General features: G+C 40.1%; 1 protein-coding gene across 1 annotated transcript; it reads right to left on the bottom strand.

Annotated features, from left to right (window-relative positions):
* Nucleotides 1–263: 263 nt before the first annotated feature.
* On the bottom strand, nucleotides 264–26,083 carry DNAAF5 (dynein axonemal assembly factor 5). The gene is made up of 13 exons (XM_032703954.1): nucleotides 25,512–26,083; nucleotides 24,739–24,923; nucleotides 23,589–23,713; nucleotides 23,038–23,153; nucleotides 19,422–19,654; nucleotides 16,788–17,000; nucleotides 14,545–14,688; nucleotides 10,912–11,080; nucleotides 7,995–8,142; nucleotides 5,298–5,448; nucleotides 3,822–3,978; nucleotides 1,819–2,010; nucleotides 264–1,301 (listed from the first exon to the last, which is right to left on the bottom strand). The coding sequence occupies exons 1-13, from the start codon at nucleotides 26,056–26,058 to the stop codon at nucleotides 1,162–1,164; spliced, it is 2,520 nt and encodes an 839-aa protein (XP_032559845.1). The 5' UTR covers nucleotides 26,059–26,083; the 3' UTR covers nucleotides 264–1,161.
* Nucleotides 26,084–27,504: the final 1,421 nt, after the last annotated feature.

Raw genomic sequence — 27,504 nt, 5'->3', positions numbered from 1 at the left:
GTCACAGCCTGAAAAGGTAAAGTTAGGTCAGAAGGACAAACAAACACCAGGACTTCCTACAGCATAAGGAGTATGAGCAACCCCCACTGAGTCTGTTTTTAGACTTGATACAAAGCCAAGGCACTTGGGAATTAGAAGCCAAAGAGCACTTTCTGTCTGTAATACAGATGATTAAAAAACCCCAGATCAGAATCCTGATTTCCCATGATTTGTGTGTGCAAATAATAAACAGCACACTACCCCACAATGATGTAGACAAGCAGTTAGGAGCTCACTTATTTTATTACACAGCTGAGAATATAAGACAACACTAAAACTTATACACTACAAAGGTATCACAAAACCCCCAAACAAATCAAGCTTTAACCTAAAGCTGCAGAATATAATTACAAGGCAACATGGAAACAAATGTTGTTTGCTTTCCAAGGCACAACGGTATAAACATAAAAACTGCAAATGGGATATATTTAGTACAAAAATATAAATCTATAAACTAAATATACAATTTAAATGACAAACCAGCATATTTCCCCCATGTATAAACCTTAATTTAAAAAATTCAGCTTTACTCTCAGTCATGAAATGTAATACAATAACAATAAAAACTATTCTTTTAGTGACACCTACTATATCCCTATTATACCAGCATAAATATGAGTACTCAGAACATTATAAATTTTGCTGCATTATGCAAGAGAAATTTGGGTGCTTTTTTTTCCCTTATAAAACTGATCCTCACAGACCTGACTCTGCAAAGTCTGATTTTATCCAGAGTTTGAAATCCTCCTTGAAAGACTGAGTCCTTGCTTTATTATGTTAATAACTTTGACATTAAATTATTACTTTGTTAAATAATCTTTCTCAATTATAAACAGTGTTAAATTCCTGAAAAAGCATTCCTCCTTTAAACCTTGTATCTGAAAAACTTCCAATGCAAAGTGAATTAAAACATTGTTTTATTGCTAGCAAATACAAAGAACCGTTCAAGCAGCAAAGAACACGGAATTGTGCCAACTTGACTTTTTAATGAGCCAACAGTGAACTTACAAAGAAAAAACAATCTATTTTCAGCTCAGCCTTTCTCTAGCAAAAGAAAACATGAAAGTAATCCAGGTCAGACAGATTTCAGATCAGTTCAGTAAAAAGAATCTCAGCAGTGATTCACAAAGCTGATTCCTTGGCTGACTGAATGTGATGTAGTAGTTGATTACAATAGAGCGGCGTTTGATGCTTATGTACAACCCCTTCGATTTCTCTCACCAGCAGATCTGGATATAAAACACTTCCTTCCTTTAAAACTTCTGCAAAACAAAAATATGTTTTACAACTCATTAGCTGTTCTGTGTTTCTCTATCCAAGTTCTCTCAAAGGTAGCTGAAACCGAACATGGAAATGGCTGTTCTACGAGTGGCACAGTGATTACACCCCCATTCCTCCCTCCCCCATTTGCTGAGGTCTGTGTTTTGACATTTATGTTCTTGAACACAGGCTGACACACTAATAAGTTCCAGGGAGCCTATCAAGCAGGCTGGGATATGGTCACATCCTGCAGTGGTGGGGCTCTACGCTCCATATCCTGTTTACCATCTGTAAACTCTCTGGTAGTTCAGCTGCCCTGATATTTCCCCCCTGCTGAACACAGGACAAAACATTACATTCTGCACACAGGTAAAAGGTCAGAGCTCATAACCACTGAAACCCAAAGGAAAGCTCCAGCCTGTCAGGATTATCCTCTGTCTGGATGTGCCACTTTCATAGAACACTCAGAATGATGATTTAAACAGTGTTGTTCAAAGTACGTATGACTGAAAGTCTTACCCAGGACTGCATTTTGGAGATTTTGATCTGGGTCATCGAGATGTATCAACAGTTCTTGGTACAGAAACTCAATATGACCTTCCATTGCAGATTTCACAGCACTGTCCTTTAAGCACTTAAACCAATTAGCCAAGGTGTGAGCAGCTGCCAGTCGGACATCACACGAAGCATCATCCAGACGCTTTAAAACCTCTGAAAAGGAGCACATAAATAACCAAACAGCTCTGTAAACAGGGCAGGTGGCTTTTGCATTCGAAAAAAAAAAAGTCTTCTGTCATCACTGAAATTACTGTTGCATTTATGACGTATTTTTGTCTTTTGAACATTATGAATACATGTATCACATTGTTCTTAAAAGCACGTGGTGCATTGTTATTGGATTGTTATGTTGCCAAAAACATTAATAAAGACATACATGGAAGTATTTAGATTAGTTGAACATTCTCTAGCACTCCTAACAAGGCACTATGAAAGTCTATTCATGCATTACAGAGCTACAGAGTTTAAGTATTTCTATGCTCTATAAAGCACAGTATTTCTATCAAATGTTACTGTTTCAGTGAATGACTGCACTGCAGACTAGCTGAACATGCAAGGTGCAAAGCTATACTTTGACAATTGTCTGATCATGTACCTCTCCAAAATAAATATGTTTGTTGTTAGATTTCTACTGTGCCATGTAAAAAAGAGTATCTGTCATTAAGATGCTGAGTTTGGGAAAGTCCAAGTTACTTGTATACATGAGAACATAAATTCTGGTACATATATGTGAATAGTCTGTACTTCTGATTCATGGATTAGCATTTAAACTTTATCCCAAGAAGCATTACAGATCCTAGCTCTATTTTACAATACAGAACTCTAGACTAGGGTTCTCTTCTTTGTTTTTTTTTGGTTTTGTTTTTTGTTTTTTTTTTTTTTTTAGATAAAACCCCAACCCACTACCTATTCAAGTCTATTTATGGTACACTGAAATGGTTTGCTCTTGGCCCTCAAACACAGCACTGAGAACAATGTGACTTCCATTTATATACTGCAGCACTGTTCTGCTCTCACTATACTTAGCACATTATTTCATATAGACTAAACTCTGAAGCAATGCAGATGAGGTACTGGCAAGCCCTGCACAGACCGAAATATTGAGTGAAGTTCCATCTAGTGGCCTTAGTGGATAATGACGTTGGAAATATTGCTCAGTTTGGCCAAACTGGGAGCGAGGACATTTCCAAAGGACATGAACTTGTCTGTAATGCCCTTCAGTGAAGTGAAAAACTGCCATTAAAAACCTGCTACAGGAAGGTCTTGCAAGTGCTGTTGGAATCACTCAGCAATGCCTGCTCAGGTGTTTCACACCTGGAGTTTCTAAAATGTGTCTGTGTACTTTATACATTTTATGTAGCCTCTCTCAACAGTTTAAAACCAAGCCTCAGTCTCTGCCTCTCATAAACAAAAATACTGCTAATGGTATGATTCTGTGAGCACTTTACTTTTTCCATTTCCTTAGTATGTATAAAATTACTCTCTAGGGGAGAACTACCCAAATAGTTAAAATACTCACTAAGAGAACACAGAAATAGCATTAGAATATGTCTATGGGAGTGAGATAAGAAGGGGTGAGAAACGAGTCTACATAAAATCTGCCCCTATTTGTACCTCAAATTGTTTAAAGGCTTTTTGCTCTTCATGTGGGATTAAAGCCAGATGCCACAGTGACATGCAGCAATATTTGTCATTTCCTAGTCTGTGTTAGTGCTTTCAGTGCTGCAGTGAGTCTGCAGGTGATGTGGACAACCTGCACAGTGATTCCTAAAGCCATACAGCAAATCTGCCAACTGCTCCAGCATGGTGCTTTTCACCCTTAAAAGCTGAGCTAACTGTCATGCTTTGGGTAAAAAAAAACCCAAATGTAATTCTTCCACATGGAGATCTTGATTTAAAAAAAAACAAACACCAAAACAACAACAATAAACAACCCCTCCAGTCAATTAAACATTTACACTTACCTGTGTAAGTGTTCTTAAATTTATCTTCATCAAACTGCCTCCCACAGGCTTTTAAAAAAGCATCAACAATACGACAAGCCATCAGTCGAGTAATTTTAGAGTCTTCATCCATGGAAGCAATGATTTGGGGCATTAGCTCATCTTTGACTTTTAAGATCTACAATTAATAGGAAAAGCATAGAAGAATAACAGCTTTTCAGTCATTTTAAAACAATATTTTTAGTGGTTAGAGCAGTTACCATTAGCTCTGACAGATACTGGTTTGCTTAGTTTAAAAAGTTAACTTCAAAAGTGAAAATCTCAGAAGTCACACAGCTCTATGTTTGCCTCTAAGCTTGCCTGGAAAATGAAAACCCACCAGTCGATCATCATGAATGCTCAGCGTACATGCAGATGAGTTTTATGTAACTTGTAAAAGCTTTAAAACTTACTCGCCTGTAAAAAAAACAACGCCCCAAACTGTTGCCAGGGTTTAACCAAACCGGAGCTGAGGATAACGCGCCCGTACCAGGAGATGGCGCTCCCGCTCTGACAGCGAGAGATGGGATGGGATGGGATCGGATGTGTTGGGGAGGCTCGGAATTTCACTTTCTTATGTACATTTCTTATCCATTAATGAAAAAATAGGCATTGAGGCATCGATTCAGAAAAAAAAAATGTTCAACTGGAACAGTAATCTTGATACCAATGTTTTTGCATGTGTGAACTCAACCAGTTATGTGTGTTTAAGCACTTTTGTCTGTTATAAAGGCAAAAAAGACTATGAACATTTAGTAACATTTTAATTCAATTTATTTTTCAGAAATGCCCTTATATTTTAAATATTTCCAGTGCATTATCTCCACATGCCATTTTTGTTAGCAAAGATGCTTCAGAAACCCGCTCAGATTCAATGAATCCTTAATCACTGGTGGGTAACAGCTCTGTAAGTGTAGTCCTTGCTAGGTCTCCAGTTTCTACAGATATTCTTCACATTCCATCTCAATTCCTCCTCAATTTCCAGGTGTCTTTCAGATTTTATTTTTTTCCCCTAAATGGACCTGTGGGCTCCAAGGCAACCAAACAACTTGTCTTGGCCACGTGACACAGCAGCATGTCCTGACTGGTTCCAGTGCTGCTGCACAGGCACAGGCTATGGGTCCAACAATGTCAAGTGCCCAAATTGTTGTGTTAATAGTGGGCAGTATTTTGTGCTACAGAACTGATGTTATATTAGAAAAAATATCTACAAAAATTTGATGCTGGCCAGTCCTACAGCTCAGCATCTTGCTGGCCTCAGGTCTCCTACCAGGACATCATCTCTCCACTGATTGTTTCAGTCATTAATATTCAATTACAGTTAATGAATTTTATTATGAAAACTGTCCATCCATCTGAAAATATAACTTACCCTAAGGATTTATTCTTTTTTTTCTCCCTTGCATTTATTTTGTTTTCCTGCCTAAGATTTCAAAAGACGAGAAAGAGAGAATTTACCTCTTTTGGTGAAAGCATTTCACAGTGGATGAGAGCCCAAAGGCACAATACAGCTGTAGCACGGATGGCAGCTGCTGTTCTTCCAGCATGCCACTGCAGATTAGGAGCCAGGATGTCTTTTATCACAGTCTCAAGGTAGCTAGGGAACAGCCTGAAGCCAAAAATAAGAAAGCAAAATAAAGGTTCATGAGAAAGTGATAAAGAGACTGACAGGATGTAAAAGAGAATGTTCTGTCATAGAAATATAGACAGAAAAGGGAAAAAAAGAAGACTCTCAAAAAAACCCTAAATAAAATCATATAAGCCAATGTGATTGTAATGTGTGTGATAAGATTTTCATAACTTAATTTTTCTAGATAATATTTAAACAAATACCTAACATTCATGGCAGGGGGAGGGTAGACTTTCTCCCACTTCAGACGACGCCCATGACTCAGTGTTATCTTGGTAAACTACTTACCTTCTCTCTGTCTCACTTGCTCTGCCTGTGAAGTGGAGATAGCACACCCCATGTGAGTGCTGTGAGGATTCATTAATATCTGTGAGGCCCTTTGAGACTGTCCAGTGAAAAGTATTTATAATGTCAAAAGAATGACTGCTATTGATGATACCTGACCTCCCGATACTGCAGGGAGCCTACAAACAATACTTCAGCTCTCCCTTGGCTCAGAAACTCATCTCCCTCAAGGATGAGAGGTCAGCAGGATTTTCTGATGGTGACAATCCCAATACTAGTTTGTTTTTATCACAAACACAAATTTGTGATGTTTTTGCTGATGCTTCTTCCTCCTCTTCTATTAAATGACTCCTATGCTAAAATTTGCTGTGAGAGTCAGTACTAGTAATAGGCAGGATTCCCTCACACCCATTTAATTCCATTTCAAACAATTTTAAATTAAGAGAGAAAGATACAGGTCTTACACACAAGTTAATTAATACTTTGCTGCATCAAAGAGACATTAGTGTCTGTCTGTGGCCAGTAACTGGAGCTCAGGTTATTCACTGCCTTAAAAATCAGCTGGCAGCATGCAAACAGATTGGCAAGTAACAGATTAAATATACCCTGATTCCTGCCCACTCTGCTCAAACTTCTATTCAAACTGTGACCACCTGAGTGCCAAACAGCACATCACCACCCTGGTGCTTGGCAGAAAGGGAAGAAGCTCTTGTTGACTTTTCTAAGAGTCCTGCATTTCCAGGATGAATAAGTGGCCCATTCATGATGTGCCAAGCCACAGGAGGAACAAAACAGGTACATGTTAACAACTAACTTATCAGTAAGCACTTAAAAAAAAATCCACGCAAAAGCAAAACAAAATCATCCAGCAAGGATAAACCAGCAACAAAAAAATTCCATAATAATATTGTTTCAATGTAATAAGAAATATAACTGTAGCTACTTCTTTCCTGTAACTACCTTTTACCCACTGCAGGTAGTCCATGTTATCTGGGTATAACCTGACTAAAGCACAATAGTTATCTACTGACACACAAACACCTGCAAATCTCTACCTGCAACATGATGAAAATAGATACACCTGGCTGCTGCTTTGCCCTGTGGCAAGGGAGCCCTGGGTGTCTGAGGAAGGCAGAGATCCAGCCAGTCCTGCTTCCTGTCAGCAGATGGCACTTAAGTAATAACAAGAAATCTGACATCCCATTAGACACATCCAAATTTGTAAAACCCTTTAGATCTATTATTCTAAACACATTTTTGAGAATTAATAATTTTCTATTCAAAAAAGTTGCTGGAAAAAAAATGTAACTAATGATCACCATCATTCCAAATTTCCTTTCAGCTCCAAAACTAAAAGCAGCTCTGTGCTATCTGATCAGTAGCTGCTTCTGTTTTTAATAAAACCTTCTGTTAAAATGCAATGAAAAACGATCTGTGAAAACACAAAGGTAAATTCCACCAGCATTATGTTAACCATAATGTTAACCATTATGTTAACCATAATGCTGAGCTGCTTGTGAGAATCTTTGTTCTAGTGCCTTGAAATAGAATCAGTAAAGCAGTATCTGGCAATTATCTGACTCAGTTCTATGTCAGACTCAAACACAATTAAATGACCACACAACTGTGTTTAGCAGAATAACCAAAAGCCTTCCTATCCAAGCTGTTAGAATAATTTTAAGGAGCTAAACAAATTAGTGGCAGCAGTGAAAGCAACAGTGCAACTGCAATTTATTGCTACTTCCCAACACTCTCATTACCATTAAGATGTATTTTTGCTGTTGGTGATGCAATTAAATTCTACTCTTTCCATTTTCAGATTTTATTGTTGTAAATCTGTGTAACTTAATTCTAAAAGTGAAAGTAAACAAGTAATCTACTGACAACAAAGACATTTCTGATATGAATACGGAATTTAATATTGCATCCTGAAAATATAGAAACAAGTAACAGCACACTTCACACTGAAGCTTTCAGTTCAAAAGGTAGGAAGACTACAGTGGAGAAAGTCCAGACTTGAATTTATTTATATATTTTTTAAAATTATTGCACTCCACCCTTCTAATCATTGCTCAAAAATACAACAATAAAATATGCTGTAGAAGATGGTGGGAAAGTCTTTTTTCTCCAAGACATGCCAACATGGGCATGGTTATAAGGGTTAAATAACTACCATGGTTATTACTTCTTAATGCCACTGTAGTGTTCAAATAGCTGTGTGAAATCAGACCTCCACTTACCCCTGAGAATTGATGGTTTCACTTGCTTTCTGGAACAACTGTGATAAAACAGTAAAAAGTTTTAACCGCATCTGGGGATCTTTGTTTGGCTGAAGACACGTCTTCAGAATGGGAATAAAGTCATCGAGAGCTTCACCTATGACAGGACCTAGAAAACAAAGAGGTAAAGCTTATTGCAGACTACTAATAACTTCTGTTTAGATGTTTAATGTGCGAGTGCAATAAAATCTGTAATACATCTGGTATTAAAACAGTACTTAGCTTTGCCCTCTTGCATGGCAGCTGTTAAAGTATCCACATTACATCGTATTAGGGGGGCCACAAATACCCAGACCAACTCCTCATGGGCTCAGGTACCCACAGTTTTGGCTGTGGCAGTGTGGTGCTCCCTGAGGATCTGCTTTCCCACATCTCATTTAGTCAGCTTGCTATTGCTGTACCACATTTGCCCAGAGAAGCTGTGGCTCCCCCAGCCCTGAAGTGTTCAAGGCCATGGATGGAGCTCTGAGCAAACTGGTCTAGTGAAAGGTGTCCCTGCCCACAGCAGGGGGTTGAAAGCAGATGGTCTTTAAGGTCCCTTCCAACCCAAACTATTCTGTCATTCCATGATTCTATGCAGCATGGACATATCCATGACACCCAGTAGTTTCTGGGACCATCAGTACAAGAGGACATTTTGGGTGGACTGATGCATTTGGGTGGGGGATTAATGCTGTTCCTTAAGTAACTCTGAAAGTCTAAGGCTAGGCAAAAAATTTTGGTTTCATTAAATGTAAAGAAAAATTATACTGAATCTGGTATGACCCTGACACCCCTCTCCATACAGCAACATTAATTATACTTTTTTCTTCTTTCAAGTTTTTTCACATGCAGCATTCAAAGAAAGGTGCTCATGACTCCTGGAGGCACAGGAAAGGGCATGTTTGAAAGGATCAGCTTCAAAAGTTGGCTAATACAATTACTGCAGCAGCATTCTTTCTCCAGGTCTAAGTAATGCTTATTTGCATTTTACAAAAGAATCTAAAATATGATGAATTTTAGGAGCTATTTGAAATAAAAATATTTTCTAAATTAATTCGTTAGTTTGTCAATATTTTCACACCTCTGATGAATTCTGTTTTCACCTCGAAACAATAAACAAACAGAACTCTAAGATGTTATCCCAACATTTTAAGAAATTATTTTCCTGAAACTGAAGGAAGTTTGTGCCTTTCTCCTTGGTAGTGATTAACATCTGCATGGCTTTAAAGACAAAGAGTACACAGAGACTGTACAGATGCTTTATTCTGCAAGCTTCTAGCTGTAGAATGCTCTTTCTGCTCTATTTTTGCAATAAACTACTCTAGGAACTTCTTCAGCTTTGCATCCCTGAGATGCACATTCCATTCAACCCCAGTCACTCAGAAAATGTTCCCAGAAGGAGACACAACACTGGCATTTCTGATGACAAGAATATTCCTCACACATGGAATGGACAGATTGAAGTATTCAAGATTCCAAAACAAGTTCAATAGCATGTAATAATATCTGGAAATTTAATGTTTAAAACAATAATGACAACCCCCCAAATTTTCACTGTCTAGACTGAAGCAATAGAGGGTGTTGAACTGCAGTTTGCTAAATGTCTGTGCCAACAAATAGGTCTTTATTTTCACAGCATTTATTCAAAATACACCACTTCATGTGAGTTCTGAGACATTCATAAGCTACTACTATTATATCAAACTGATAACAGCAAATTCAACAGATGGAAAATAAACAAAATAAACTACATTGCTAATTTCAGCTTAAGCATACGTTCCTAGAAAACAGTAAAAACTGAGAAATGTGAAACTAAAGCTGATTAAATTGATTAAAAACAACATTATGTGTGGGAATGAAAAGAAAGAAAAAAAAATAGCTCTAGGAGCTGCTGTGTCAGACAGAAAACACAGACAATAGCATATTACCAGTGCTGGGTGCAAGCCAAAATGTTTGCCCAGACATTTGATGATTTATTTAGCATTAAGGAAAACAGAGACAACTGTCTAGAAGTCCCTCAGTCATGGAAATGGGAGTACAAATATATAGAAAAGTTGGCCTCTCAGATCTTGCACTGAGAAAACTTTTTGTTCTTTCCACAGATGAAAAACCAGAAAAAGTGCTTATGCTGGTTGCTGCACAAACCAGCAAGTGGGTGCTGGTTGCTGCACAAACCAGCAAGTGGGTGCTTCACATAGGTTTGATGAGGGTTTTTTTGATATTCAAGGATTAAATGCATAAGATAGAGTCCTTTAAAATACACCTGTCCACATTTAACTATCTGCAGCAGCCACAACGATACTTCACCTGTAGCTGAAGTGACTGTCTGACGTCCCCTGTTCAACCAACAAAAAGGAAAAAAACAAACTATGAGGACTTTCCATTCTAATAATCTTCAAATGTGTGTCTAGGTGAGAAGAGCTGCCTGTCACCACAGCCCTTGCTGTAGCTGCAACCTGGAGAGCTGTGTCAGAGGGGTGTTCACTGTGCAGGACTGAAGGCATGTGAAAAGTGCACCCAAGTGTTTCACTCATCTCTACACAGCCCCGTGTTGAAGAACAACAGTGAGGAAGTGTTTGTTACAGAAAGTTAGTATCCTTTGAAAGACCAGTGAATGGATGGAAAAAATAGATACATTTTTGGACAGATAAGCTACATCAGTTTAATGCTCACCTATTTCATTTACCTGAAAGTGCACTTTTCCATAAGTGCTTTTAACAGGCTCCTTGCAGCCAAGGAGTCTTTTGCAATATGAGCTGCTTCAACATTTGTTTTGCTTTCCATCATGTTCTTGTGAGGTTTCTGAGTGTTACACTGTTCATTACAAAACACAACCTGGCTGCAGGCTATGGAGATTGAGACTATTTTTTTTTTAGGACTACTAAATAAGCGGTACCTGAATGGGTTGCAATGACCTCTAACTGTAACACTTCTGGAGAGTAGCAGCTCCACCCATCACAGGACACTGAAACCCACTCCATGAGCTGAATTATGTGCTGCTTGTAGAGACAATGAAAACTATCCAGTTGCTGCACTTCAGCTAATGAAGACATTGTTTTCTCCACCTGTTAAAACAGAGATAGGATACTTGAACTGAAACAAGATTAATAAAAAACCTCAAACTTTTAAAACTCCTGAGAACAGAAGGGACACAAGAAGATTTTCATTGTTTCTGCTTAAACAATCAAGATTGATATTTAATGTCTGCCTATATCACATCCATTAACTTTTACTTGAAGTGAAACATTTGTCCTGATTTCAAAATGAAATCATGAGGAACACAGCTACCTAACAGCAAAATGAAAGAGTCTCTAATCTGTGTGCAGACCTATCCAAAAACTAACCACATCATAAAAAAGGCTCTTAGTGCTTATAAAGATGCAGTGATTTTTCTCCTTAATTTAAGAATGATTTAAAACATTAACATAGGGGGAATTTCTCACAAGCCCATCTAACAGGTTATGGTACCTTCCAAAAACTATTCCTGTTGCAGGTCAGAGAAGAGCTGGCATTTCCCCTCTCCCCCTTCTTCCCCCCAGTTTAATTATGCAAGACGTTCTCTCTTGACAGTAGCTGGGCAGGATCATTTTGAAATTCTCAACTTCTGTTGCTCTTAAGTACCAAAATTCACTGTTACATTGGAAATATCTTCTTCATATTTACAGTTAGACTATACCATGCAAATAAAACATGTACAAATGAAACATGTAAAAAGAACTACTAAATGAATTCCAGACGTGATCATGATGCTTGGCAAGGAAGCCTATTGATTTTCTTAATCACTTGCAGCAGATGTATTTCAAAGGAAAGGAAAATTTGCTTTTACAGTTCCTGAAGGCATCTACCAGAAGCATAAAACTTCTCCAAGGAAGAGATTAAAAGCATGCTGGAAGCAGCATCTATAGTCTCAGTGATTTCAGTAGACAGGGAAGCAATGATGAGGAGCAAGACACCATGAGGAACCCCACTAAGGAATAACATGTGCTGCCAGCATGGCCAGTTCCAGCAGGGAAAGATGTAGTGCAGAGCTCTGAGTGACATCATTTGACTCTCAGTGCTTCAGTAGAACTACAAATTGTACTCATAGTTTTAATATTTTTAAGCTGAACTCAACCACACAAGTTAGCTGGAACATGTCTAGGACCTTTAGACTCTTACAGACTAATCACTTGCCAGACAAAAGATGTTTTTATGGAAGGACCAGATGTGGAGAAAATAAATGAGAATTCTAGGAAAAAAAAAATATAAATCAGGAATTTCTAAGGACAAAGGTTACTCTTAAGGCAGGTTTGCCTGCCTCAAGTACAATAGATTTCTCCTTACTGGAAGCATTCTGCCAGCCAGCCAAAACAACTCAGATAAATGAATATATTACATATAAGTTATTTGTAAATTAATTGGAACATTTTACAGAATGTGTCAAGACAGAAACTGTTCCCCATTATTAATCCCACCATAACACACAAGGGGTTTTTTTCCATTGAACAAGAGATACAAAATAATGCATTGTTCACATATGATTTAAAATAAACTCTCAGTGGTTTCAAGACTGCAATTAAAAAGAGAGAATAAATTAAATATGCCTGTAGACTGATGCATATCTTCTCATTAAGAAGCACCTCACAGTAAAATAAAAATAAATAGCAAAGGTGATTTTCTTTCCCTTATTCGAAAGTTTAATGACACGTTATTCGAAGTGTGCCAAAAGAAGAGCTAAGATAGCACAGGGCAGTGGTAATGAAACAAAACTTTATCCTTAGGTCACCAGTTAAACCACTGACAAGCTCAAATCATGCATAACAGACTCCCAGCTGAGATGGCTGCAGTCTCTTTGGGGCTGTAAACCACCCTCCTGCTCGTGCCACTGCTGTGCTCAGTTGGTGCTCTTGGTCCATTTCCTCAGCCCCAAGCAACCAGAAACGTGATGGACACAAAGCAAAGGGGCCAAAAATCAGGCAAGACCTGAGTGTTCACCATCAGGTCACATCACTTGTGATCTCCACTATCTCAGTGATCTCCTGTCCCCTTGCGGTAAAGCCTGAATCGAAGTTCTACAATGCTAATTTTTGGATAATTTATGTTTATACTCAGAATCTTTTGATCCTGAAAACAGATTTCTTTTCTGAACAACAAATTCATACTTGTACAGCAGCTCTAATACTTTTGTTCTGTGTGTTCTTAAGCTCTTTTAACAGGGACTTCTTGCCTCCTGCAAGATGTACAGCTCACTTTGAAGTTTCAGAACAGTCAGTAACTGGAGGAAAAAAATGAAATTCAAGCCATATTTGTCTTTGTGGCACTTTTGAAATATTGCAATTATGTAATCTCACTGCCAGATTTTCTATGTGCCTAGCTGAAAAAAAAGGCTAATGAGAAAAAAGATTCTTATCCAAAGTCTTGTCAACTTAAAAAATCATCTGCAACTGCAGGAACATCTTAAACCTTTAATAATCTTGGGAGATTAACTTTTCCATATATGATAATTAGGATTTATTGCTATGAGACTGCTTTCTCTGTAGGAGTATGAAGTTGTAACGTTTTAAATGGACCTTGCTGACTTTATAGTCCACTGCAGGGATAAACAGACAAGATACCACAAAACATACCAGATCCAGCCTTACTTGGAGAGATTTTTTTGTCTCAAAAAAGCCCCAAGCAAACAAACACAACTTCCAACCCCTTCAGAATCCCACTCTTGCACTGGCTCTCCATTAGACAGATCGTCACCCCAACCCTCTTTGACCTGTGAAGTCTTTTCAATACTTGTTTCAAGCTTTGTTCTACTTTATTTCTTCCAGAATACCTCATGCCTCCTTGGAGGCAGCCTGTCAGCTCTGGGGCCATAAATACTGATGCTACACAGGCCTTTGGAATACCATGCCTGGGAGCAAGAGAAAAGGAAGTAGAATAGTCACCACATTTAAGGTGTGTGTTTGAAAAAAGACAACTGGGAGAGGTCATAATTGTACTGCACGAGGATGGCTCACTGATTTATATGATATTTAGCTCGGGGAAGAAAGAGGAAGAGAGAAATAAGGGGGTGAGATAATGTTAAGCCAAAAAAGCTCATCTATTATGTGGGCATGTACAGCTGTCCTTGATTTTAAAGCATTCCTGCGACATCTAAACTTTTGTTTCTGGTGGGGAGGTAAAAAGGTCAACTACTGTAAAATCAGTCTGATCTCTGGCTAAAGATTAAAAAATTACTATGAAACCATCACTTTTTTAAGGCCAGTAGAGCTCTTGATTTCTAGGGGAAACGTTCCTTAAAAGACAGAAAATAAATTTGAGTTTTTTCCTGTGTATAACCAAATATTCACTGGCCAGTGACTTATATCCCAAACTGTAAACCCAACTCCAATCTTAATTCTGTTATTAACCATATACAGTGTGTACAGTGAGAGAAGCACAACCTTAGACCATCCTTGAGCCATTACTCCCCACAAAGAACTGTGGTTCCATTTAGACAAAGTGTCTCAACAGTAAAAGTCAGAAACACAACAAAATATTAAACCAGCTCATAGTTTACCTTTTCTTTAAGGTCCTGAGAGGATGGTATTGCCATTATGGTCACCAAAACTTTCATTAGCTGCAAGCTAATCTCTTTGCAGTCTTCCTGGCACACTTCAATCAATGCTTGCACACAGCAAAGCAACTGCTCCATATAAAAGACCTGATTTTTAACAAAAGCATACAGTTATTATGTTTTCTTAGATAATATAACATTCTTTTTGAGAGATGGGAAATGACAGTAATAAAGTCTGAGCACTGTATAATCCTCTACATTGGTAACATATTGATAATTTAATGTTAGCTTTTCTGACTACCTGCATTCTACTTTTTATAGAATACAATATAATCTTCCTCCCACACTGTCTGTTTGTATTTACCTTGTCCTGTTAGTAAAATAAATGACCCTGCTCTTAATCACACAATGGTTCCACTGGAATAAAAACATCAAAGCATTTTGAAGTGCTTGCTGATAGTACTTTCTCTTTCTGAAGTGCAATTTGTTAATTAATAACGTATTTGTTACAACTCTTTGAAATATTATTCCATGTTTGACTATTTTGGATGAACAGTGACAGTTAAATACATAAACCAAGAAAACCTGAGCGTTTGCTTTTATCTCAGCCAATTTATCTCATTTGATTCAATATAATTCATGTTATCTTGATTCAACTGATACCAGTTGAAGTCAATACTGTTGTCAGTTAGTTTGCCATGACTCCTATGATAAAGTGCATCAGACATTCATGGAGCTGTCAGTGAACAGAAGGGGCCATTGTTACAGACTCACTTCCCAAAAATAAATCAAGTCCAGGTAGGAATAGGTTAGCTATAAATGTTATTAATCTCATGGACATGGTCAATCCTTAGCTAAACAGTGTCTGTGCAGCATTCACTGGCTAATATAGAGAAAGATTGTTTTCCAAGACTAAAGGCTAGAACAATTCCCCCAAACCTTCAGCTGCAGATGGATCTGACTCCTATAGCTAATGCCAAATGGACGTGGTAAGCTTAAACCTCACAGCAATTTTGCAGATACACTTCAGGGAGTTGTTATTTGAACAATCAGGTTACAGTGCTTCCACTTATATGAGTTCCTAATCATCACAGGCTTCATGGAGATTAAGGTTAATTCCTGCATCACTGGTACATATTCCATTAGGGAAGAAACCTAATGAAGGAAGAACTTCAAACATATATCTTACATTGGCTCAAAAAGACAATTAGGCCAGATTCAGTCTGCACACATGAATAACTGTTTTAAGGGGAAGCCTGCATCTGACACGAAATCAAGAGTTTCTGAGGGCACAGCACTGGCCCTTTTTTGGTCATCTTAACAGCAGAAGCCTAACAAACTTTTGATGGAATAAAAGCCAGGATTTCATTTGTGGGGAAAATTATAGGGATTCCTCTTGTGCAACTGTAACAGATCTATTTCCACATTTGGATAAGTGAAGGGAAAAAAGTCCTGCAGGTTCAAAAATCTCCATTCCATGCTGAAGAGAATCTCTCACCTCCTTATATAGCAATTGAGGAATATTCTTCATATGCTAAAATAAAAATGATTTTCAGGCTCAGCCATCAATTAAGGATACACTTGGGAGTAAATTTCTAATTAATAAAGATCTTCCTTCTAGATTCTCACTTCAAGAGAAGGAACTAGGCCCTAAAGTTTACACAGTGTGCTCCTAAATGCTTCCTTTTAAAATGGGAATTAAGAATACAAAACAAAAATAAGATGACATTATGAGGGAATCTTTCTTGAGAAACCTGACACACCAGTTACAATGGACTATGAAAAATCTTCAGTCATTTTGGCTGATGAGGATTGAGTATATGATCTTGTTTGGATTGTGAACACAAGGAATTTCAATACATGGGTTAAACTCTGCCTCAGGATCAGCCAAGGTAGTCCTCTGTTAGCACAGTACTTACTAAACAGCTGCTTCTCTCCCTGCCAAGCCTCTTAATTTTCCTACCACTATATGAAGCCTTTTACAGCAGTTCCCAAACTTGAACCCACATCTGCTGAGAGGATGGACTGTTAGTGAGCTTTTGGAAACAGCAGCTTTGCCCAGAAAACCACGACATGGCCCAGGAAGGACAGGGAAGCTCCTGTTCTGTCTCAGACACACAACCACAACTACATCCTGAGATAGGGTGGGGTAGGTGTGCAAAGGACGGATAAGAGTGGGACCATTTAGGGAAAAAATAAGTAGGTCAAAACCTGTAGCCTGCTGTGTGTTTCCCAGCTTTCCTTACCTCCTCAGATCGCTGGCAAACTCCAGGCTGGGACAGTGTGTTGCCAAGCTGGGCCACGTGAGGCTGTAAGATTCCTTTTGGGCTCCCTCGAATCACTGCAGCCAGAACCATCACACAGGAGGGTTTGGGTGTCTGCTCAAAGGCTGAGGTGATTAACCTCAAGGACACCTTAGGGCTGACAAACGTTCCAATCAGTTCTGCTGCTTTCACACTCTGAAAAAGGAACAGGAAAACTTGAGGATTTTCCTGAAAACCCAGAGACTATGCAACATATCATGGGCTTTTTCTTTTTATGATTCCAGCTGTTACTTTAAATGCTCCAGCAGTTGCCTTGTAGGCCTTTTCCACTCACTCAGGAATGATTATATGCATGAAGAAATTTTCTTGACATGTTCAGTAAGCACATAATAAGGCATGCAAGAACCCTTTTCATCAGACAAACTTCCATGAGAAAGCAGTGCACAGAAACGAAGTGTACAACTTTCAGTGTAATAAAGTTTCTAGTTTAGAATAACCAGATGTTGCAGGTTTAGTGTTTTGTCCTCCAAATGCTGTTCCAAGGCTTACTCTTAATGGACCCACCCCCCCATCTATTAAAAGCTATAACTCTAAAAACCTGAAAGAGGAATTTTTCTGTTATTGTACCATATCTTGAAGCTGATATTACAGATCTGGTTTAGTGTGGAAGCACTGCCATGGGGGAGCTGCCCACTGCTTTCCATTTCTTACTTCTTTACCTGAAAAGACCTAAATTATTATTTATTCCCCATGGTGCTGGCACCCTTTGATGCCATCCCTGCCTTGTAGACGTATCAGTATGTTGTGTTCCATGTGAAATGCCACCACACCAGAGCTTACTGCCTGACTGATGCCCAATCACCTGATTGAATAAACAAAATAAACAAAATAAACAAATTACAATCAACTATTGCACCACTACCTGTGCAACAGCAAAACTTCTTCCTAAGCCATGTGTTTAATGGTTGGCTCATTCCCCCAAAGCTTATCTCTCTTTGTATATTATTTTTAGTCTAGTGATTTAGCTGTGCATTTTTAATTGCACCTAATTAATACTTGAATCATGCTAATTTTTTTTGTCTCAATGGAAGAACACAGCCATGAGTTCTGTAGTTGAAATCTGCACTATTTATAGCTGTTTCCTTTCACAAAGACTCAAAGGAGTTGTAACATACTCCATGTAGATGTGAACCCCGTCCTCCTCATTTACTACAGAGAAAAAGACTTTACTGCTCTGAAAACTGGACAATACAATTAAACAATTCAAAAATACGAGTTGATACATTTGTATGGATCAATTTACTCATTTTAACAGGAGAAAAAGGGAAAAAAAAGTAAGAAACAAAGGATAAAAGACCATCTGGTCTTTTGTATATCTCATTTGGTATTACCAGGCTGGAGAAAGAGATGGACATTTTCCAAGTCAGTGGCTACTCTGGAATGGGTTCTACATTTAAAAACTATAGAGTATGTTATCACAGTACCCTGGGAAGCAGCACCACTAAGAGATAAAAGGCATTCACAAACACAAGTTGCTGAATCTTATGTTTTGGCACAAAGAAAAGTGCAATTAAGTACTGCAATCATCTCCTAATTGGGAATAAATCTCTTGGAAGCACCTGCGAGAAGATTAGTGGTGGAATTCCAAGAAAGAGACAAGTATGGTCAATAAAAGGCGAGGGAAAATTATGTGCTGCTTGAACACATACTTTTGAATTTAGAACTATAGCAATAAGCACATGATAGAAAATTTGGTCAGGAGAGCAGGGTCACATTGCTTTACTCTCCTAATTATTTAAGTTTTCTTATAGCCCAACTCACAGCAAGAACCTAAAGAAAAGTCTGATTTAAGGGTTGGCCATTTGGTTGGACTACCTGCATCCAGTAAGCAGAACACATTCTTCCAATATCCCAGAGCAATAAAATTTGTAGCTGTAAAGTAAGTTACACGGATATTTTTTTGTTATACATCTGTTCTCTTCCTTGTGTAGAAATATGAACAGAAGATTTTATCTTCAAATTGTAAAAACATTTGTACCACCTGCCCTTCTGTTGACAAATTTATCTAATGTCTTCAACTACAACTGTTTTAGTGATTTGTTGATCAAAGTGTTGAAAGCATTAACTGTTAGAAAAAAGAAGCTAATTATTCCTCACAAATTACCAACATTTTCCAAGCATTAAGTCAAGGATTCAAAAACTGAATATGGGTATCACATGGAATAAACATGCCTCGATATACAGTTGGATTATGGAGCAGGGGGGGATAAGTGAAATTAACTTGAAAGGGCATGACCTGCACATTTCTTTTACATTGAATTTATTACCTCAAGGCTTTTATACTTTAATCCACTGCTTATGGTTTTTAGAGAGGTCATTATGAATGCTTCATGGGGTTGGCATATGAACTAAAGTTTAAATACCTTCACTATCGGTCTTCTACATTTATTTTAACATAGTAGGTAAGCACAATGTTCATGTGTTTTTAACACCCATAAAAACTTGAGCCTGATCCTTCAGCAATTTCCAGTGACCTGTGGTAAGGTCAGACTCAGAGCTATAAAGGACGGAGTCTTTATTCAGTGTACAACAGCTACTGTGAGAGACTAAACTTACATTTTTAACCACTTCACTCTCTTCATCCAAGCAAGACTGGTACAAAGTTCTAAGCAGCAGCTCCATGTGCTGTGTGATGTGATCCTCTGCATGCAGCAATAATGTGCACAGGAGCTGGGATGCTTTTACTCTTGTGCTTACAACCCAGTCTGTCATATCATGACAGAGACCTGGAAGGATTTTGGAGAGGTTTCTTGACACAAGTTCCCGACAACCTAGTCCTGGTCGAGTCACTAGAAGAAAGAAAGAAACAGAAACAAAACAAAAGGAAATATCAAAGGGAAAGCAAATGCAAATTAATCCTTAGAAAAGTTTAAAAGTTCCAAGGTAAGAGCTCTGGGTATCTGCTTCAGCATAGAACAAAATATTCCAAATGCTTCTGAGGAATTTACCTGTGCAAGTTGTATTTCTTTAATATATATTGCAGAATTTACACTCCACAGAGCTCTTTGAAAAGTTGTGTATTTATTACTGGATGGTGATTTTGATTTCATGCTTTAAAATATTTACAGAAGAGAAAGGGAAGTTAATGTGTGACATTATCCACTTTAGAAAACACACCTTAATAATTTCAATTTTTATAGCAACACAAATCTCTTTATGAAAACCAAACTGAAACACACAGAGATGAACAAAACTCATTGTAGTACCACTGAGTGAAATATAATTTAGAGTGGAAAAGAGAGGCAGACATCACAAATAGTACTGAGGACATGAGTTGCAATAAAACAGACAATGTCAATTGTGCCCTCTAAAGGAAAAGGTTAAAAATGTATCTGGCAAATTGAAAGCAGAAAGGGCACTAACTATGGCTTGTACAGGTTCTGTGTAATAGATCAGGCCAGCAAATTGATAGTATTTTAAAAATCACAGCTATTATATGATCTCTTTGCTAAGGCCTTTTCAGGAAAAGCAGCTCATTGATGTGCCTCTTCAATCTCTCAAAAATTAAATAACACATTTAAATTGGTAAGAAAGATTATACAGGAGTTGGAGGGGGAAGGAAAACTGACTAAAGTAAATGGTCTGAAGACTACAAAAGGCTTATAAATGCTTATGAAATACCTAGAGCAGGGAAGAAAGTAAAATTCAAGCATTGGGATGTGAATTGCTGCTTCTTTTGTCAATGGAGGATAACATTTTGGATTATGAAAAGTGACAACGAACAGCAAAAGGTCAAATAAAGAAATCAACCTGAGACAGCAAATACAGACTGTGCATCCTATTTGACCTCAGGCAGAATTTTGTTTGAAGAATTTGGACCATTCTTTTCAGCAATTCCTTCATTTCAGATGTTCAAATGCAGGTATTTATCCCTGTAGCTACTCCTGTCAAAGACTTCCCTGCTATAAACTGTCTGCACCTGTATCCTAAGGCAATGACTGCTGTGGCTCAGTGGAAGCTGTTCAGCTGGGGGGATGACACCAGGTATGGGGTCTAACTCTGGTCTCCCTCTGACCTGCAGGATCTGCCACTGTGAGATCAAAGCAGGGGGGCTCCTGTGTCAGGTCCATTAGTTTGACAGTTGGACAGTTCAGTAAAACGTCCCTTTAACTCAGAGTTGTAAAAACATATTCCAGTACATTCAGTAAGTCAGAAGAAATGGCAACAAAGTATTAAAATACATCATTATATACTAAAAAAAAAAACATCCAACACTCCCCCCTTCCAAAAACAAAACCGACCAACAACAAAAAAACAACCAAACTCAAATATTTGTGGAGAGCAAACACAGAGGAAGGACACATATAATAAAAATCATCCATATACAGTCTGTGGTAGGACACCACAAATTATTAGCTGAAACTAATATATGAGTGGCTCTGATAAAGTTTTGTATCTGTAAGATTAAGCAGCCAATCATCCTTTCCTCTGATTTTTCTTCTCTCTTGTCATATAAAGCCTGATTGTTAATAAGACATACAATTTGGAAGTAAAGATAAGCAGGAAGAAATGATATCTTAAAGTTAGCATTATCCTGGGACCCAAGTCCAAAATTACCAGGTCATTTCTTCAAAATATTCTTTAGTTACATGTGTCATATATAAATACACACACATATGTCACATTCAAGCCTTAAGTGCATCATTCTACCAAGAAAATTAAATTAAATGTGGGGCTGGAATGTTGCCCAAATTCATGAAGCATATTTCTTGTGCTAAGAAGATTATTTTTGAAAGCATATATCATTTAATTATGAAGTAATTGATAGATGCCACTCTAAAAAGCCCCAACAAAACAGCACACACACACACAAACCCCAACACACACCTAGAGAAAACTGACCAAGATATAACACTGTCAGCTGTACAAATGGTAATCCCTGTTTCAAGGACAAGGGTATCAAGGCTTTTAGGACCTTCACTATATCATGGTCATTGCAAAATAAGTGACTGGAGCTCAGACATTCAACTCCATCACTTTACGTATGTTAAAAGATTCTCTGACTACCAGAAGAAGAAATATGTTTCTGCCATCACCAGTGGAAGTAAAAGCACTCTTTAGAATTTACAAAACCCCTGGGGTAAAATTATATATAAAATAAGGAGGAAAGAGAAAAAGTTAGAAAGGATGACAGATCAACTTGCCTGTCTTCAAAGCTAAACAGTTCTGTCAAACCAGTCACCATTATGAAGCGCTTCCCCTTTCATTCAAGCATTACTGACTAAAACAACTTTAAAGAAAAAAAAAAAAGAAGTGTAATTTCAGAGAAGAAAGGACTCCGGAACCCACTGTCATGGAAAGGATTTTGCTGCTGGGTATTCTGTGATGTGATTGTCACGTAGGCACAAGTCAAGCATGAACCTGTTCTTTCACACCAAAAGAGTTTTTGTTCTGTTAAGTATGAGTGCAGAAATCAATAAATGAGCCAGTTAAACCCTCTCTCTCACCAACTCCCATGTGCATATTTTTAAACATTAACTTCATGAACCCGAGACAGGAAACAAGCTTCAAGCTACTGCAAACACAGTGTTTTAAAGCCGCCTATAAATCATACAGTACTAAAAAGTAATCTACCCATTCTGCATATCTTGACAGTTTTTTGTGTATAATAAAAGAAATTACTCTGTTCCCACATTCTTCGTGTACACTGTTGGACTGGTAGCATCCCAGTGTCTCACAGAGAAGTCTGAAATAATTTCACTGCAAATTTTTCTTCCACACCAATTATGTGGATCATTAATGATGTGATCAGTTCTCGTTATTCAAGGACTCAGCTCATCCTGTCTTCCTTTCCAGTCATCTCTGTGCCCATTGTGCACCTGGCTGCTGGCTGATGTAGAACTTTCTGCTGTTTCTGCTCCACTGCTTTACCTGTTTTTCATCATAGGCATTTTCTCTTACTCTTTCTCCAAAATACATTGTATGGTTAACGGAAAAAAAATAATGTAGTTATTGAACCAACATTTTTAAAATTTAAATTAAACATAAATAATTTAAATAATTTTATATATATAAATGCTATATGTTATATTTTTAATATGTGCCACCCCTGTACATTAACTAACATTACAGCTTGTAATGCATATTACACATCCTGCTCTGCTGTTATTGCTGCACTGCAGCTCTTGGAGATTATTCAGGAAGCAAAAACCACTTTCAGTGCAACACTTACCTCCTTTGGGATAATGAGATGGTGAAAGACTAAAATCCATCTTATCCTTCAAATCTTCTTCATTCTCCTTCTCCCACTGCAAGCCTATCTTCTCCCAATAAGTCCAAGCCAGTTTCCTAGATACAAAATAAGAGCTTTATACCATCACACCCCCACAAAAGAAAACCTTTTTAAAACGAGACTTCTAGAAAAGCTGACTACTTAAATTCAGATGGAAGGATGGGAAGCATTCCTGCCATTTAACTGAGGCACATTAAGTAGAGAGTTTATGCTTTTTTTGTACTCAGTGGACAGAGGTCTCCTCTTCCAAGGGATAATTCTGTCTCTGTCTACCTCTGTCTTTGTCTCTCTCAGACTTGGATGTAGCATAAAAGGACAGTATAACAAAAGTTACTAAAGATAATGCAACATTTTGGGTTTAAGAAAAAACAAACAAACAAACAAAAGTGGGTGTTTTGTCTTCCAAGTAAGACATCTGTGAACACAGGAACACTTCCATGTGTGCCATCTATGTAGGGGGAGGGAAAAAAAGAAGAAAGTGCTCCACTTACTCATTTTCAGGAATTTCATCACTAAAGCTGCCAAGTAACAAAGGGATAAGCTTGTGAAAATATGAATATCTATCTCGTAGGTGCAACAACCATTCTCCAATGACAGTTGTTACAGCGTGTCGTACCTACAGGGACACAAAAGGACTATTTTATATATGTCAGGAAAATAACAGAAAAAAATTAAAAACAGTATTTGCTTTCTGTATGGTAAAGCACATCAATACTCTCAGAAGAAATTAGAAGAACCCAGGATTTCCTCACTTGCATGAAGCATCTTTAGTAACACCCAAGGTATCACACTCCCTTGCTTTCTCACTCTGCCTCAGTCACTCTGAGACTGTTTGCTGCACAAAAGCACAACTCTGAGAGGAAGACAAGGTACAGACCTAACTCAAAAACCTAAAATGTCATGGTTAATATCTTCCTGAGAATGTAAGAAATGTACATTTCTCTGGGATTTGTAGCTTTCCAAACATATCTTCAGAAGAAGATTTCCTCTGTTCACTACAAAGGAATGATTAAGTTAATGCCTCAACTGCATCTTATGAAGGGACCAATACTGTGTTTGTTAAGTATCTGAAAAGGCCACAAAATCAAGGCCCAGAGAGATGTGACAGAGAATTTAAGACAGAATTTAAGGTACTCATCAAAACAAAAAGATGCCTACAATCTTCAACACCCTGCAGAATTAGGCAGCAGCTGAATAGGTCACCAGCCTTGGGTTTGGACAGTTTACAGCTGATAAAACTTGTATGGGAACTTGTCCTGGTTTCAGCTGGGACAGAGTTCATCTTCTTCTTATTAGCTGGTACAGTGCTGTTTTTTGGATTAGTATGAGAATGATGCTGATAACATGCTGATGTTTAGTTGTTGCTAAGCAGAGTTTACCCTAAGTCAAGGACTTTTTGGTGTCTCAAGCTCTGCACAAACAGCTGGAGGGAGCAATGCCAGACAGGTGACCTGAACTGGGAGTGAGTGAGGGGCTGGGATTTAATTTCTGGCTGGGATTAAACCACAATAGACATATTTACTTATCTCAACTGAATGAATGAAAGTGGAAAACCGGGGGAGGAGGGAGGGAAACACAAAAAAAATTCACCCCGAAACAGATGTAAAATAAATCCAGACTAAAGAAAGAAGAGAAGCACACCTTGGGAATCTCATCAAATAATCTCTGGGCCAGATGAGACAGAACATCATCCACAGACTTTCCATTCCCGAACTGTATCACTGCTCCAGTAGCCTGAATCACATCAACACGAACTCTGTAGTGCTGGTGTGAAATTGTCTGCATTAAGGGTTTTATCAGAGATTCTGATTGCATGTGGAAGTGCTCTGTTAGGGCAGAAACACAGAAACAGCAACCATGTGAGCTGTCACAGTGAATGGCATCCCTGTCCGTGGCAGGAGGGTGGAACTGGATGATCTTTAAAGTCCCTTCCCACCCAAACCACTCTGTGATTCTAAGTAGCACGGACATATCCATGCCACCCAATGGCTGCTGGGAGCAGCAGTACACGATGACATTTCGGGTGGACTAATGCATTTGGGTGGGGGATTAATGTTGTCCTGAGATTCTGCGTCTTTATGTGGGTGACAGACCGGGAGTAACATTTCTGTAACACTAGCAACAGCAGACTGAATAGCAGGCGGATTTAACTCTACACTGTATCAGAGCCGAACTAACTCCTCCTCCCGCTGTCACCCGCATGTAACAATTCAGCCTCCACTCCTGGCACGGCTCTTCTCCAGCAGATCCTCCAAATCCCACAAAGCACACCCGTGAAGGCTGTGTGCGACTTCTCATCTCTCTCTCTCCCTCTCCCTGTTCCCTCCTCCTGTCTCTTCCTCATCCCCTATCCCCCAGGATTCTCGGGCTCGCACCATCCCACCGCTCCCCCCCTGCCCGTCCCTAAGTCCCACCTGGCATGGCCTGGGCACAGGCCACCGCACACCGGCAGCTCTCCCGCCTGACCTCGGCATAGTGGTCGAGGAGGGTGGCCTGGAGGACGCGGGTGATGTCCCCGAGGTAGGGGGCCGCGGCGGGGCCGCACCGCTGCAGGAGGAGGAGCAGCAGCTGGACGAGGCCGAGCCGCAGCTCCTCGCTGGGCTCGGCGGCCGGAGGCGGGCACAGCCGCTGTGCCAGCACCGGCAGCAGCACGGGTAGCGCCTCGCAGGGCCGCTCGCCGTGGCTGAGCCCGTGCTGGAGCAGCTCCAGGGCGAGCTCCCGGCACCGCTCGGCCGCGTCCCCCGCCAGGCACCGCGACAGCGGCCGCAGCAGCCGCGCCGCGAACACCTCCTGCAGCACCGCGCCGGTCACCGCCCGGCCCCGCAGCTCGGCGCCGATGGCCTCCAGCGCCCGCAGCCGCGCCGCTCGCCCGCAGTCGGGCTGCTGGAGGAGACTGAGGGGCCGCGACAGCGCCTGGAGCAGCTCGGCCCCCTCGGCCCCCTCGGCCGCCGCCACCGCCATGTTCCGGCTCCGCGGGGGCGGCCGCGTCGCCAGGGACGCGCGAGGCGTTTGCGACGGCGGGAGCGCGCTTTACGGCAGTGCCGGGCACTGCGGGGGGACCGGGACGGGGACAGAGTGAGGGGACAGGGACAGCGGGGGGACGGGGCGGGGGGATAGGGACAGAGAGGGAGGACAAAGAATGGGGACAGGGACAGCGCGGGAGGGCAGAGCCGGAGGGACAGGGACAGCAGGGTGACAGCCCCTCCGCGGCTCTGCCCCGCGCTGAGCGCACCCCAAAGCACCGGGGAGGCGGCGGTGGGTTCGGTGGGTTCAGCCGGTTCTGCAGGTTCAGCCGGTAGCGGCAAGGGGGGACCCGCTGTTTGATCACGCGGAGAAAAAGGGATGCAAACCCGGGAGAGCCCCGAGGGCGGTGGAAGGGCTGAGGGGAACGGGAAAGCGCTGAACCACTTTCACATGTGTCACTTCTCCCTTCTGTTTTCTCCTTGGAGGGATCAATGGGCACTGGCAATAACTCACCAGATTCTGTAGCAGTGTTATATACTTTGTAGTGTTCATTTGTATTAGTTAAGGTGTGTACATATTGTGTTCATATTGTACTAACATGTGCTTTACACAACCTAATGTTTTGTGTTCCATTCTGGTGAATGCAATGAACATGCATCAGACTAAAGGGTCCTTTTCTTGAGTGATCATACTGAATTTAAAATACAACAAACCACAGAACTAATTAAAATTCTCTTCTGTAAAAGCCCTGTGTTTGCCAGCAGAGTTTATTCTCTTGTTATGCTGCTCCTAGCTTGAGTGTGAGCCTTCAAAGTCTTTTTTCACCCTTTATTCTGTGGGAACCACGAGTGTGAATTCCCTGGGAACAGAGGAAATGCTAGCATGCACTGGAGTATTCCTGACAGCATGTGCTGGTCCATAGCCACGTCCCCGCTGTGACCACCCTCCTCATGGCCTTGCATGGAGGTGCTGCTGGGTGTGATGGCTTTGCTCTAAATACCCTTGGACGGACCTGGTGAGCTGCTCTTCCCAGTGCTTCCCGAGCTGTGGGTGCAGGAGGGCTGGCGGCTCGCATGTTAAGCTCCTGCCTCAGCTCAGTAGCCTGTCCTTCGTGGCCAGGCTGTTGTCCTTTGTGGCCAGGCTGTCCTTCATGGTCAGCCCATCCTCCTCCATGCTCAGGCCACCTTTCATGGCCAGGCTGTCCCCTGTAGACAGACCACCCTTCCTGGCCAGCCTACATTTCATGACCAGGTTGTTGTCCTTCATGGCCATGCCTGTTCTTCACACTCTGGTCACCTTTCACACCTAGGCTGTTCTTTGTGGCAGACTGTTGTCCTTCATGGCCAAGTTGTCCTGCATGGCTGGACACCTTTCACATCCAGGCTGTCCTTTGCAACCAGGCTCGTCCTTCCTGGCCAGGCCACGTTTCATGGCCAGAGTGTT

Source organism: Chiroxiphia lanceolata, chromosome 16, assembly GCF_009829145.1.
Source record: "Chiroxiphia lanceolata isolate bChiLan1 chromosome 16, bChiLan1.pri, whole genome shotgun sequence".
Lineage (NCBI taxonomy): Eukaryota > Metazoa > Chordata > Aves > Passeriformes > Pipridae > Chiroxiphia > Chiroxiphia lanceolata.
The sequence above is the reverse complement of the archived record's forward strand: the minus strand, read 5'-3'. Positions and strand labels throughout refer to the sequence as shown.

Coding starts and splice junctions, on each gene's coding strand:
- DNAAF5 (XM_032703954.1), bottom strand. CDS start 26,058: ATGGCGGTGGCGGCGGCCGAGGGGGCCGAGGGGGCCGAGCTGCTCCAG. Junction 23,714..24,738: donor TATTTGATGAGATTCCCAAG/GTGTGCTTCTCT, acceptor GTGTCCCTGTAG/GTACGACACGCTGTAACAAC. Junction 8,143..10,911: donor GGTCATTGCAACCCATTCAG/GTACCGCTTATT, acceptor TTTGTTTTCTAG/GTCCTGTCATAGGTGAAGCT.